Source organism: Embiotoca jacksoni, unplaced genomic scaffold, assembly GCF_022577435.1.
Source record: "Embiotoca jacksoni isolate LCO1_2020_lvr unplaced genomic scaffold, fEmbJac1.0.p SCAF_8, whole genome shotgun sequence".
Lineage (NCBI taxonomy): Eukaryota > Metazoa > Chordata > Actinopteri > Embiotocidae > Embiotoca > Embiotoca jacksoni.
Genome location: NW_027185436.1, coordinates 19,354,871 through 19,367,261, shown reverse-complemented (window position 1 = coordinate 19,367,261; position 12,391 = coordinate 19,354,871). Strand labels below are relative to the sequence as shown.

The 12,391-nt window shown below is 41.0% G+C and overlaps 1 protein-coding gene across 1 annotated transcript in view; it reads right to left on the bottom strand.

The window, feature by feature from the left end:
• adgrd1 (adhesion G protein-coupled receptor D1) overlaps nt 1-11,366 on the bottom strand; it is a 29,950-nt gene extending 18,584 nt beyond the window's left edge. The window contains exons 1-14 of the mRNA XM_069138309.1: nt 11,289-11,366; nt 11,154-11,190; nt 10,697-10,813; nt 10,061-10,159; nt 9,558-9,680; nt 9,276-9,452; nt 7,348-7,605; nt 6,080-6,147; nt 5,416-5,565; nt 5,239-5,289; nt 3,837-3,960; nt 3,413-3,520; nt 2,092-2,167; nt 1,116-1,257 (exon numbers count right to left, since the gene is read on the bottom strand). Of these exons, the coding sequence (XP_068994410.1) occupies nt 1,116-1,257; nt 2,092-2,167; nt 3,413-3,520; nt 3,837-3,960; nt 5,239-5,289; nt 5,416-5,565; nt 6,080-6,147; nt 7,348-7,605; nt 9,276-9,452; nt 9,558-9,680; nt 10,061-10,159; nt 10,697-10,813; nt 11,154-11,190; nt 11,289-11,363 (1,605 nt within the window). The 5' untranslated portion in view covers nt 11,364-11,366. The remainder of the gene's footprint in view (nt 1-1,115; nt 1,258-2,091; nt 2,168-3,412; nt 3,521-3,836; nt 3,961-5,238; nt 5,290-5,415; nt 5,566-6,079; nt 6,148-7,347; nt 7,606-9,275; nt 9,453-9,557; nt 9,681-10,060; nt 10,160-10,696; nt 10,814-11,153; nt 11,191-11,288) is intronic.
• Between the last annotated feature and the right edge of the window lie 1,025 nt (nt 11,367-12,391).

The window sequence follows — 12,391 nt, the reverse complement described above, 5'->3', positions numbered from 1 at the left end:
GCGCTAGTAACAGCAGCTTATTTGTAATAGGGGAGAGAGGAAAGAATGCAAGAGACCTGATTTATCCTTACATCAGAGGTAATGACCATCCAACTAAAATGGAAACACCTTGACTCAAAAGACAGCAGAACTGCTGAGCATCTCCAGCACTCCCATAACAAAGGAGATTGTAAACCCTCTCCCATGGTGTCCGCTAAAACAAACAGAGTAATCATTGTCACAGGAACCAGGCCAGATAATTACAGCATAAACATTTATTTCACCAGGGAAAAGCAAGGCAAACAAAGCAATATTACCATGGTTTCACAAAGCTGCATGAGTTTCTTTTGTGCTTTTATGAGTGAGGAGAGAAAACATGTTTTGGTAAATCAAAGTGAGTTATTCTTGAAGGACTTGTAAATTAAACAGAACTATATTTGGGGGAATTTAGTACACTGGTTTTAATTGCCTTATTAATGGCATGAGGGTTTAATCGGCTATTAATACAATTCATTTAGATGAAAAAATTGCTGCAAAATTAATGTGCACAAACATTTTGAAAAGAAAAACATGGTTGGGAAGCACAACGCTGCATGTCTGTCTTTATAGGGAAGCAAGCTAATGCAATACACATTTTAAAGTTAATTTCCATTATGAGTTTCAATTGCATTTCCCATGGAAAACTGGCACAGTCCATGCCATAAAGCACCAAAGGAAAAATATGTTGTTCATAAAAGAAAGTTATTGTTCCTTTCAAAGCGCCCTGAGCTTACAGTTCAAGTGTCCATAATCAGCTTGCTTTCTGGAAGCCACATGCTCCGCGAGGGAAAACTTAGCCAGGCTAATGAAAACCAAAATAGGCTTTGCTCTTTGTGCTGGTGAATGCCCAGCTGCACAGACCTCAGTCAGCGATAGACACTGGTCTTCTTACATAAGCCAACACCAAGAATGGAGTTGATAGAGTTCATATGGAGGGATCCGGCTACTGTAGCCACGGGCAGACCGAAGCCCTCTTTCCTCTGATAAGGTGGGTGCCCCACACCCTATAAGTATGCCGCCAACTGAGTATGTAAATGACTGATGAGGACATGAGTCAAAGGAGAAAGAACTGGGATATTGTAAGGGTCGGTGCTTACCAAGACATGGGTGAGGACAATCTTGATGAGCGGCGCTCCGGAGAGGTTGACTGACAAGGCTGGTAGAGGCTCCACTTTCAGAGAGATGAGACAGCTCGCTACCTGGATCGTGTAATCCCTGAAATCAGCTGCTTCATTTATCCTAAGAGACAAAAAGGGAGATCAGACACAGAAAATATAAAACAAAAAAGTCAGCGTGACAGGAAGAAACAAGAGCAGAAATACAGACACGAGTACAAAAGGAAGAGATAGAAAAAAATAAGTCAAAGAGAAGACATAAAGCGTCCAGTTAATAGCCTATGAAAATATCAATATAATAGCATTAATTAGCGCTGTTATCTGGCACTCACATCCACACATAAGTGTTAGACACAGCACCAGAGCTGTAGCATTCAGTCGGCACTTTGACCATCTGTCCTTATAATGAATCACACTGACAACCAGCAGCAGTGCATCGGTAGTTTTTCAAGATCATCTGATATGTGACATTGGGATCATACAAGCATCACCTCTCTATCATGACACAAAGGGACCTTCTCACCCAAAGTGAAGTCACAAGAATCTCCATCACGTGTTTTACCTCTTTAAAAACCAAAATGTTCATGATGTATAAAGTGGGAAAAACAGGTTGCTTAACTACTGTTATGTCACTTTTGGTTAACATAAACACTGCAGCATGACTGGAACAAGCTGGCCCAGTGATGAGACAATAACTGAGCGGGGGGGTGGGTACATAGAGCTAATAGCAGGGTGTATCAGTCAGTGGAGGTTGAGTGGTGAGATGAGAGATAGGCGAGAAGGACAGATAAGGTCTTGGCCCCAGGCCTCAGCGGTTCAGTGGTTGAGGAAGTGGGGGTGCCTTTGTGCCAGTGGATCTGATTCCCCACACAGGAAGTACAAAGAGAGAGGCCTATTTTTTTTAAGTAGCTGGAAAAAAAAAGTACTTTGACCATTGGGTGCTGCCATGTTCTCTTACCTTGTCCTGACAGGACTGATCTCTTTGTAATAGTTGTGCATGTTGTGGTAGAAGAGGCCAACGATGGTGGTTTGAGCTGAGGAAAAGAAGACGACACACAGAGGCTGGATGTGAGAGGAGTTGACAGGGGCTGGGAATGTAAAGCAGCGCTGCTAAAATGCTCACAAAGAGGGGAAGTTAATTAACGCTGCCTTGCCACCGCACGCTGGCACCGGCCAGCTAATAGGACAGCTGTACACTCGCACAGGGGTGAAAGGGAGCGCAAACCACGTGGATGTTGGGAAAGCTTATGAAACGTCTTCATGACTTCACCAGGAGAGCGGGAGGTCTGCCCCCCCCCCCCCCCCCCCCCTTCCAGCCTTCTACCCAGATCTGATCTATCACTCAGTTCAGTCCCACCTCAATACTGGAAGATAAACAATGAAATTGGAGGAAATCCTTAATGGTCTTGTTCCTCCTTTCAAAGGCCTTCCACCCCGGGACCCGCTGACTACAGCAACAAAAGCTTGCAGATGTCAAACAAATGTGCGGTGCACTGTAGAGTTTTAAACCTCAGAAAAAACATAATTTCAACAGAATGCCTCCCAGCAAGAGATTATGAGGTGATCAGTTTGCTTGTACAACTCTCTAAGAAAAGAGAAGAAGAACAAAATATACCAATGAGCAGCCTTCTCTGGTCTAAACTAGGATATAAAACCAGCCCTCGGAGCATTTCATCCAGCCAGGTATTTAGCGCTCTGAGTTAATGTGGACCTGTCTCTAATGTGTCAAGCAATAACATTCCATCTCTGATAATAGTCCTTAAATGAATTATTAAAACGGTTTATTCTGGTGTTTGTATGGTAACACGGTGCACGCAGCAGCCAGGTGGAGCCACGGGAATCTGACCTGAACACAAAGTCAAACAAACAGAGTTTTAATGCCCGCTGTAATTACTGCGCTCCCTCCCTCCGCTATGTGGGTCCACTCTTTTTAATGACGGAGGAAAGTGGAGAAAAAGTGCTCTCTCTCTCATTCTTTCTCTTTTGAATAAAAGGGTAACTGCCAACATTAAAGTCATAGCTGGACTTCTACAGTGCACCGTAAAGCCACACAAAAGCTCTCATGGCACTCCTGTCCTACACTGTATGCTATGTGAGGAGCCTTAAATCTTAGCATAATAAATTACTGGCCAATAACAAGAGCCGCCCAGCTGGACAATTTTCTCTTGGCAGAATCATTGCGCGACTAATGTGCAGTATTCACACTCAACCTAGCTACTGTTTTCTTTACGGAGATCCTCAAGACGTGTCGCTGTGTGGGTTGTAATATCTGCACTCACACTGCATGGTGAACGCCTCTCCGGGCACAGAGATGTAGTTCTTTCCCTGTGTGGGGAAGCGGTAATGCGGCAGGTTGAAGTTCTGTGGGAATTTCATCAGAGAGTAATCTGTGGGGGTCAGAGGTTAGAAAAAGTGAAGAGATGTTGGGGAAAAACAAACTGAGAGGCGAGCAACAAAACTAATCTGTTTTGTCAGGGGTGGATCAAATATACGCAGCGACCCCTGGGAGAAAGAAACAAACAAGCTTTGCAAAATATTATGCAAAAAAAACATCCGTGCGAGGAAGAGTGGAGAGGGTTGACCTCTGCTTATCTGACCCGCGCATCTGTCCTCTGAATTGGAAAACCAGTGATGTCAGCTTGACTCACCGTGTCCGTACAAACCACACACGGTTACATTTTGGGGCGATGACACCATACTGACCTGCAACAAAAGATGTTCCACCCAGGGAGATGAGCGAGTTCGGGCTGGGCTCCAGGTTAGTCACCATGTGTTCCATCACTCTGTCCACTGTCTCGATCATGCCGCTGACCACAGGGGTGGACTGCTGCTCAACAAAGACCCAAAAGGAAAAATGCTCAACAGTTAATTCACAATTACTTCCTTTCAAGGTGCAGCATTGATTCACACTGACCTCTTACTGCACAGCACTTTTTCAGAATGAAATTTTTCCTGCCAGGTTACCAGGTTTGTTTCAGAAATAAAACATATTTTAATTTAAAGGGGCGTTTCACTTCCCTCCAATTTACTGGTCATGAGGAGACCTTCTTGGCATGTTAAAAATGTCTCCTGGGTAATCTAGGTGAAAGCTTTTAGACTAGAAATGCGTACTAGTAAGCCTGGTCATAAATGAGGGAGTTTGAAAAACGTGAGCATTTTAGCACGAGGGCCACATTAAGGGGAAAAAAAAGGAACCATAATACGAGGGAGATATTTTTCACTTTGCATTATAAGTATAAACTTGATATTTCAACATTAAAGTCAAACTACCAGCAACAAAGTTGCATATGCTTTGTGTTGGAAGAAATGTGAAATTATAATTTAGTAACAAGGACATTAGTTAAAATTGCAGAGAAATAATAAGTTATGTAACAGTAGTATGTCAGGTAGAGCTGTAACAACAAAATCTCTGAGTGTACTAAATTGTGCAGTTATGCATTTTGTTTCATATATAACTCAACTTTTCATTTGTAAGGAGAATAATCCCTCAAAACAGTCTTGCTTTGACATTTGTTACAAATATGTAAAATGTGAGGGAAAATGGTAACAATTAATCAAATAGAAAAAACATAACTAAATTGAATCCGATTAAGTACAAAAAACAGAAAACAACGAACTAACCATGTAGTATTGTGTTATAAAACATGCAAAAACTTGATTGGCTTTTACACACTTGACTCTGAACACTGTATTTACTGTCCAAGTGTGACGCCAACATCTGTTTCAGCTTGCTGCTACAAAAACAAGCAGGCTTGATCTGAGCACCCAATGTACTGAAAGCACACACTTGTGTTTGTATATGAGCGCACGGAGATCGGGCCAGGGCGAGTTTACAGTACAGCACAGGAAGATGCAAATTTACATTCAAGGTGTCGTGGTTTAGAGCACTTTACAGTTACCAGCATTGTCCTACACCATTTGCAACTCTATATTTATCTACATACTGGAGTCCTGAGTGGGTACACTGCCAGGTACTCTTATTGTTGCTGGCAAAAATATGCAGCATTAGAATCTCAAACTCATGGATGGCTAAAGCGCCTTGGATTAAGTAATCACCAAATTGCATATGTCATGTTTGGACATTGCACAACAACAGCTCATTTACCTCCGGCAGTCCTGGAGAGGACAGCACTTCTTCCACACTTTTCAGAAAAGCCTGGGAGAGAGAAAACGGACATCACGGAACTGTTGCATCATAAGCACATGGGTGAGCATCGTGTCCTTGTGCGCGTGAATTCGTTTTGCAACTGCAACATGTGTGTTGGAGGGAGCTCCAAAGAACCTGTGTGAGGTTGTTGGCAGTGTTGTGAGGAATGGTCCGATTGGGCAGCGCCTTCAGGAAGCCCAGCACTGGCATGGAGTCAGGGACCCGGGGGAGCTGGATGTCCTCTCCGTGACTGCTGACGACAGGAGGACTCTCCTCCGTGGCTCTCTGGGGAGACAGCACATCAGGCATTGAATGAAGTTTACTATCAGTGGGCAATTTCCGAAGGAGCACCGAGTTCCAACATAGACAGGATATTTAGTGGCTGATAACCCGAATTCAGGGAATACTCTTCGGACAAATGAGTCAGTGTTGCTCTCATTCAGTTCGGTGCCCTACAGGGAGCCATTTTATGTGTCGTGTAAAGCAGCTGCCTTCACTATCTTCACTCTTTCTTTATTAGTTTTCTACCTCCAAAGCCCTTTAATAAACAAGTTGAGTTGGTTCACATGTGTTCTTAATATAATTTTTTTCCCCATCTACAGTGTCTCAATAAGAAACTTTAGTGTTGATCCAAGCAAAAGGCTTTCAACTCAATTCTGTGATGCCCAAAACATTTCTGTTTATCCCTCATGCCATTTCCGTGTTCACATAATTCACACATGAATACTGTAACTATATTTAATTTATCAGATTTGTTGTTGACCAAGGAACCCTGTAAATTCAGAAGTGACACACTTACGACTGTCGGTGCGGTTGAAGTGTCTTCTTTAGAGACTCTGGGCGTTGTGGCAGAAACCATGGCCTGACCTAGAAATGACAACACATAGAGCTCTAATAAAACAGGATAGGAACCACACTGATGACCTGTATAAATAGTTGTACTTCACTCCTTATCGACAGTAAATTATTCAGTTAGCCTTTTGCTGTTTTATTGCTAGGTCCATTGTTGAATCGGACCAGGGAAGGCAGCTTTATGGGTAGGTTGGATTTTATCACCCTAATGCTTACAGTTTGACTTCTAATGCCAGTTTATGAAATGAGATATATTACAACCTAGACAAAACCGGGATAATCAACGACATAATGCTCTGCTCCTAGCTTCTGTCAATGGCTTAGATACATTTAATGTCTTTGCTGTCATTTAATAAAAACAACACTAACTAGCTACCAGACAATGTCCATATATGGACATAAATTAGAGGTATCCGTCTGAACCATTCCTGCTCTTCTTTGGTTTAATGTAAAAATTTTATATGCAGGCTTTGGAGAAGTAAAAATATTTTTCTGTAACCATAACAGTCGGCCTCTTCATGTCTCAGTAATAGTCTGTAAAGTATATTGCTTTTGGTTATAATCAAGGCTGTGTGCACTTTATGCCTCAGACATTGTGACCACTTGAAGCTCTATCAGCACAGTCAGCATGCTTTATACACAACAAAAGGGGTTTCAACCTACTAGCTAAAAACATTTCCTCATGCTGTGAACATTTTTCTGACCACAGTGATATTTGCTCACATGAATTATCACACAGCAGACCCCTAATATTTCTAAATCCTCATAAATGCCAGCTTTTTGTCCATCTATGGCACTTCTCGGACCAAAGGAGGTAAACAGAACAAAAACAGACAAGAGACTAGGGGTTTTGTCCTTGCGTGTTGCTACCTGTCACATTAAATCAAAATGATCTGCCCCCTGCAACTCCACTGCTCTCTTATAAATACTTATAAGGCAGAACTATGTGAGCCATGGCACTTATATGGCAGAGGGTCATGAAAATGTTTTGTGCAACAGGAGCTATTTGACAAGGAGGTGGGGTATATTTGTATAGTTTAATATCTTGTTGTTATGCATGAATGCTGTGGGTGGAATGTGGCGAGGATGAGGACGGAAATTGCTTTTTAACCCCTGTTTCCTCAGAGCAGAGTTGAAAGGAAGGAGGCATTTTAATAGACATGTCGTTTCCTATAATGACAGGAAATACTGTTCAAATGGAGCATGATGTCCTACCTATGGCTGCGTTGTAATAGAGCCTGATCTGGTTAGGTGAAAGGGCTCTTTCCCAGATGACAAATTCATCGAAGGCCCCTGTTACGTAGTGACCATACGCCCTGTTGTTGCCTGTTCCAATGACGAGGTCAGGGTAGGGGTCACCATAGTTGTCTGAGACGCTGCCCGCTGTATCACCAGCAGTGAAGGTCCCATTAATGTAGACCATTAGACCATCATTTTTAGTCCAAGTGAAGAGGATGTGAGTCCAGTACGGTCCTGAGAGAGAAAACAGAGAACGACAAAATAAAATAATAATATATATTGTTCGTGTTGAACTGTGAAAGATACATTCTTTCAATTAACTAATGGATTAATCAAAGATTTCAGTCCAGTATTAAGCCAAAGCATGTGATACACCCATCTGTCTGATAGAGGATACCGTGTTGGTGTCATGTTTTTTCTTGACTCAGCGTGAAAAATACACGCAGACATGTACAGGGTCGAGGAAGAAGGTCATAGGTGACGGAGGTCACAAATCACACAGAACTTTCACCTGGATAACTGTGAGAAACTGTAGAGTCTATGAGAAAGCAAAAGTCAACATGGACTTCTTTTAAGTAATGAAAGTAAGTTATGTATAATGTAGCATGTTCAAGTTGTGTAACGTACATTAAGTAACCCATGTGACGTACGTAACGTTACTTCTTTAACTTTACATATTATAATCCAAAACATGATTTTTTTCCGAACTCACCAAGAAGGTTTGGTGTCTCAACCTAACCAATTTGTAACTGTGCCAAATCAAGAGCTTTTCCTAAACCAAACCACAGTTTTTGGTGCCTAAATTACTTTTCACACCAATGTGAGGCAAAAACGTGACACTGACACGGTATCGTCTGGTGGACTGATGAGTGTACTGCACGCTTTGCTGTAATATCAGCTCAATATGCTTTATTCAATTCTAATATTTTATAATATACATCTATATCCTGGATGTTCACAAAGGAGTGCAACATAATCTTTCCAGCTGATTTCATTATACAAAGAACAAAGAAGTGAATACATTCGCAGCCTGAAAACACATCTGCTAGAAGAACAGAACACATCTCCTTGGCAGTTACAATATACTGTAATCAGTATGTGCCAAAACTCAGTCACTTTACAAGTCGCTCATTCACTTATCTGTGTACAGAGATATCTATATGTATAAAGTAATATTCTACAACACAGTCGGTCACAATGGCACCTCAAGGTTTACTCTATCGCCCTCGAAACTTTACGTCACTCTTAACAAACGGAGGATCGAGAACAGACAGATTTTGACATTATGTCATAAAGGTTCAACATGTCACACTGTATGAGAACCAGATGACGCCTGATCCTCTGTAACAGAACACTCAAATCAAAATTGAGTTATAACGCCTATGAACACAACCTTGAGTAAGTGCAGCAAAAACAAAGATGACAGAAGTCATTTGAGAACAAAATAGTCACTGGTGAAAGTTTCACATAATGTTGAGTCTCACATGGTTTGTTCCATTTTGTCCAAACAGTTTACCAAATCATTTGATCTCATTAAAAAAGTCATTTTGTTTTCAGAAAAGAATTCAACATACTGGTCACACTTTTTACTTTTATAGTGTCACATCTCATCTTACTTGACCTTTAATAATCAACAAACATTACTTTATCTATGAGAAACGATCAGATCGCAAACAAACTGTATGTTGTGTTCTACAGTATAGCAAAAGATCTATGAAATGTATCCTTGACTTGCCAAATCAACTGTCTGTAGTTACGCCTGTTTCCAGTTAACTAATCCATGAATGAAATATTTAACAATTTACGGTATTTTCAAGAAATACTTAACATTCCTCGTGGGAGTGTATGGGAAATGTAAAAAAGAAGAATTCTATGTAATACAAAATGAAATTCATTCACAGTACCTGGAACTCTGATGTTTGCTTTCCATCTGTGGTTGTTGCCGCGAGTGTAAAACTCCACATATCCACCATAGGGGTTGGTGAAGACTGAGAAGCCATTGGAGATAACTTTCCCTCCAGAGGCAACAGCAAAACGGGACTCTGCCTCGTGGTTTTTCCAAAAAAAGGAGAAGGTAACGCCTGGAGAATGATAGAAATATGTAGCTATCAATACAAGTGACTGAAAGGATTTAAGAATCATTTTAGTTTTTCCTAATTATTCAGAAAGTAGTCCAGTGTACTCACCCTCTGGACCGCACAAAGTAGGGTCACTAATGCAAGAGTTCTGATAGTTTCCAAAGTGAAGAAAGGTGCCACCATTATCTCCATTCAGAAAGATGCCCTTGTTGACCATTCCTTCAACAATGTCTATGACAAAGCACAAATCACAGACATCATTTTGCTTGAAATTGGGAAGCAGTATCTTTAAGCTAAACCGCCTGTTAATCGTAAATTGTTTAACCACTGATGAACATGAATTCTTTACAGCTTTCTTTTAACTCGTGAAACCACTTAAAAGGCAATAAACACGTGTTTTGTCATATTTCTGGTTTGACTAGAGTGAAAGAACAAGAATATATAATTAAAATACCAAGAATTCCTCATCTTGTGCTGCAAAGGCAACAGACTGAACAGGGGGAAAAGTGTGAAAAGCTCAGCTGAATCGTGTGGAGACACAGAGGGGACAACAGAGAGCAGTGGGTGATGCACAAATGAATTTCAGGTGGAAGAAAGTGATGGATGCTCACCTACTGTTGCAGAAATGTTAGTGTAGGCAGAGTCATTGGTATACACATAGGAAGAGTTATGGGAAGAAGGGAGCACAGTGTGGTTGTGGATTCTGAGAGCTGGACAGAGACAACAGAGAAAAAACACAATGATTCACACCAATACAGACACATAAGAGACGACGGGAGAACAATGAGAGGAAGGCAATGAGAGGGACGTGCTGCACAGGTATGAGACAGAGTGATGCTGAGCTGCGTGCACGACGGCAGCACTCAAAGAGAACTCAGAGTGACTCCACACATCATGCTCAAGTCTATACCCGATCCCTCTATAACTTCACTAAATAAGTATCAAAAACATTGCTGCAAATTTCATTTAAAAAAAAAAGGCAGAATAGTGATCAGTCCTTCATATTTTCTTAATACTTTTACCAACGCCAAACTACAGGATACTGTATGTCATAATTGCTATCATAAATGAGCTTACATGCCAGATATTTTTGTTATATAATTTCAGTCATAAATATGGCAAACAAATATAAATGCTCTGAACACAGTGGTACATTTTAAAAGGCATGATGCCTGTGGGGGGGTGAAAAGACATTTAGGTGGCATATTCCCATGGGTATACACAGTGTGCTTTACGTATGCACATACTTATGTTACTCCCGTTAACATAACCTGGTCTGTTTCCAATCTGGTCCCACAGTTCATGGATCCCGTCCACAGCATCGAGCGGCCAATAATGTGAGGCTGTGGCCAACACCTGCAGGCCTGGACGGAGAGTTCACGGGTAAACAAGCATCCAGAGAGGGCTTTTCCTCCAATCAAGCTCTGGCTCATTACTCAAAATCTATTTTCCTGGCATTCCATTTTGGATTTGGGGTGGATTAAAAGATTGATAACAATAAACCAAACAGCTGTAAAAGTTGTTTATGCAGTGGATTGTTCTGATTAATGAGCAATAAACAAATCAATAACATCCTCTGGTCTGGAAGTTAGCAGATGATAAAACAAATTAGTTTATTTCTCATCCAATATATGCTGGAGAAGTATATTGTCAGCACAGGAAACTAAAACTAACACATAATCTATCCGAAAAATTAATTACTACCTGGATGCTTCACAGATTGCACCGCTTGAGCATAAACCTGGGAAAAAAAATCAAATGTATTTGTAAAGATTGCCATGCATACTATTACAGCATATATGGGACTATAATTTTCAAAACCGTTTTTCGTGACCTTACCTTAATGCAGGAGACAAAAGCTGTAAAGAAGTGAATTCGCAAACAAAATTCCATGGCTTTTGGGAAATGTACCATATGCATTATTTTGAAAAACAATTTAATTCCCCCCAAAAAGATAAATCCAGGAAAAGTCACTCATTGTTCCAAGACGATGAAGAAGAAACTTCTGAGTAGTCCATGTGCCCAACTGAAGAAATAGGAATAAATAATAATAACAGCTCTAAATACTGAAGGATTCAATTTAAAGTTCTGAAGTGAGGCAGAAAAACTTCAGAAGTTTTCCTGTCATAATAAAATCTAAAACCCAACTTCCAATTTCACGCAGAAAATTAGAATCCAGTACCTGCACTCCTACATTGAACTAGTTGTTTCTTTCAGTTTCTGTGCCCGCATCTGGAATTTGCATGGAGTAGAAAAGCTCCGAGGAGGCGTACTGAGTTGTTGGACTGAACGTGGGAATTGCAAAACGTGATGTCATTTTTGGATCTTCTGAGGAGGGGCGTTAAAGTTGTGCGTAAATGGCATTATTTGTGAGTAATTGGAGATTGCGCGGGGAATGAATGAGATCAGGATTTGCACTCTTCGATCCAAATGCACACGTTAGTGGGCCCCGTGTCCAAAAGATACCTACTAACATGTAGTCTTATGATTAGTTCGGATTTTGGGTTAAACTGTAGAACAACACTCTGGACTCTCTGGGAGGAACAGGGATGCTGCTGAGGGGATGTTTTGTTAAGGTTTGTTGAACAGGCAGTCCGACTCAGAAATATCTGGAGTCCCACAGACAGACCAGCAGTATCAGAAATACCGGTGACAACCTTTTATAGGTTATATTTTAAAGATGAAAAATACAAAAATAAAATTAGGATCAAATAAGAATGTACCACATAAGCTACTTATGTCCAAGTATAAACATAAAAAATAATGGGATGATGTGTCAAATGAGTGACTTTTCAAATTTTCTTTAGTAAATTTCAGTTTGTGAAATAATTGGACGAGATACCCGCAGTTGGGGTGTGGGGGTGGAGGGTGGAGGGGGGCATCAGGAACACGACCCGTCGTCACACGGATCACCCAGTGAACTTGCAAACATAGCACAGTAA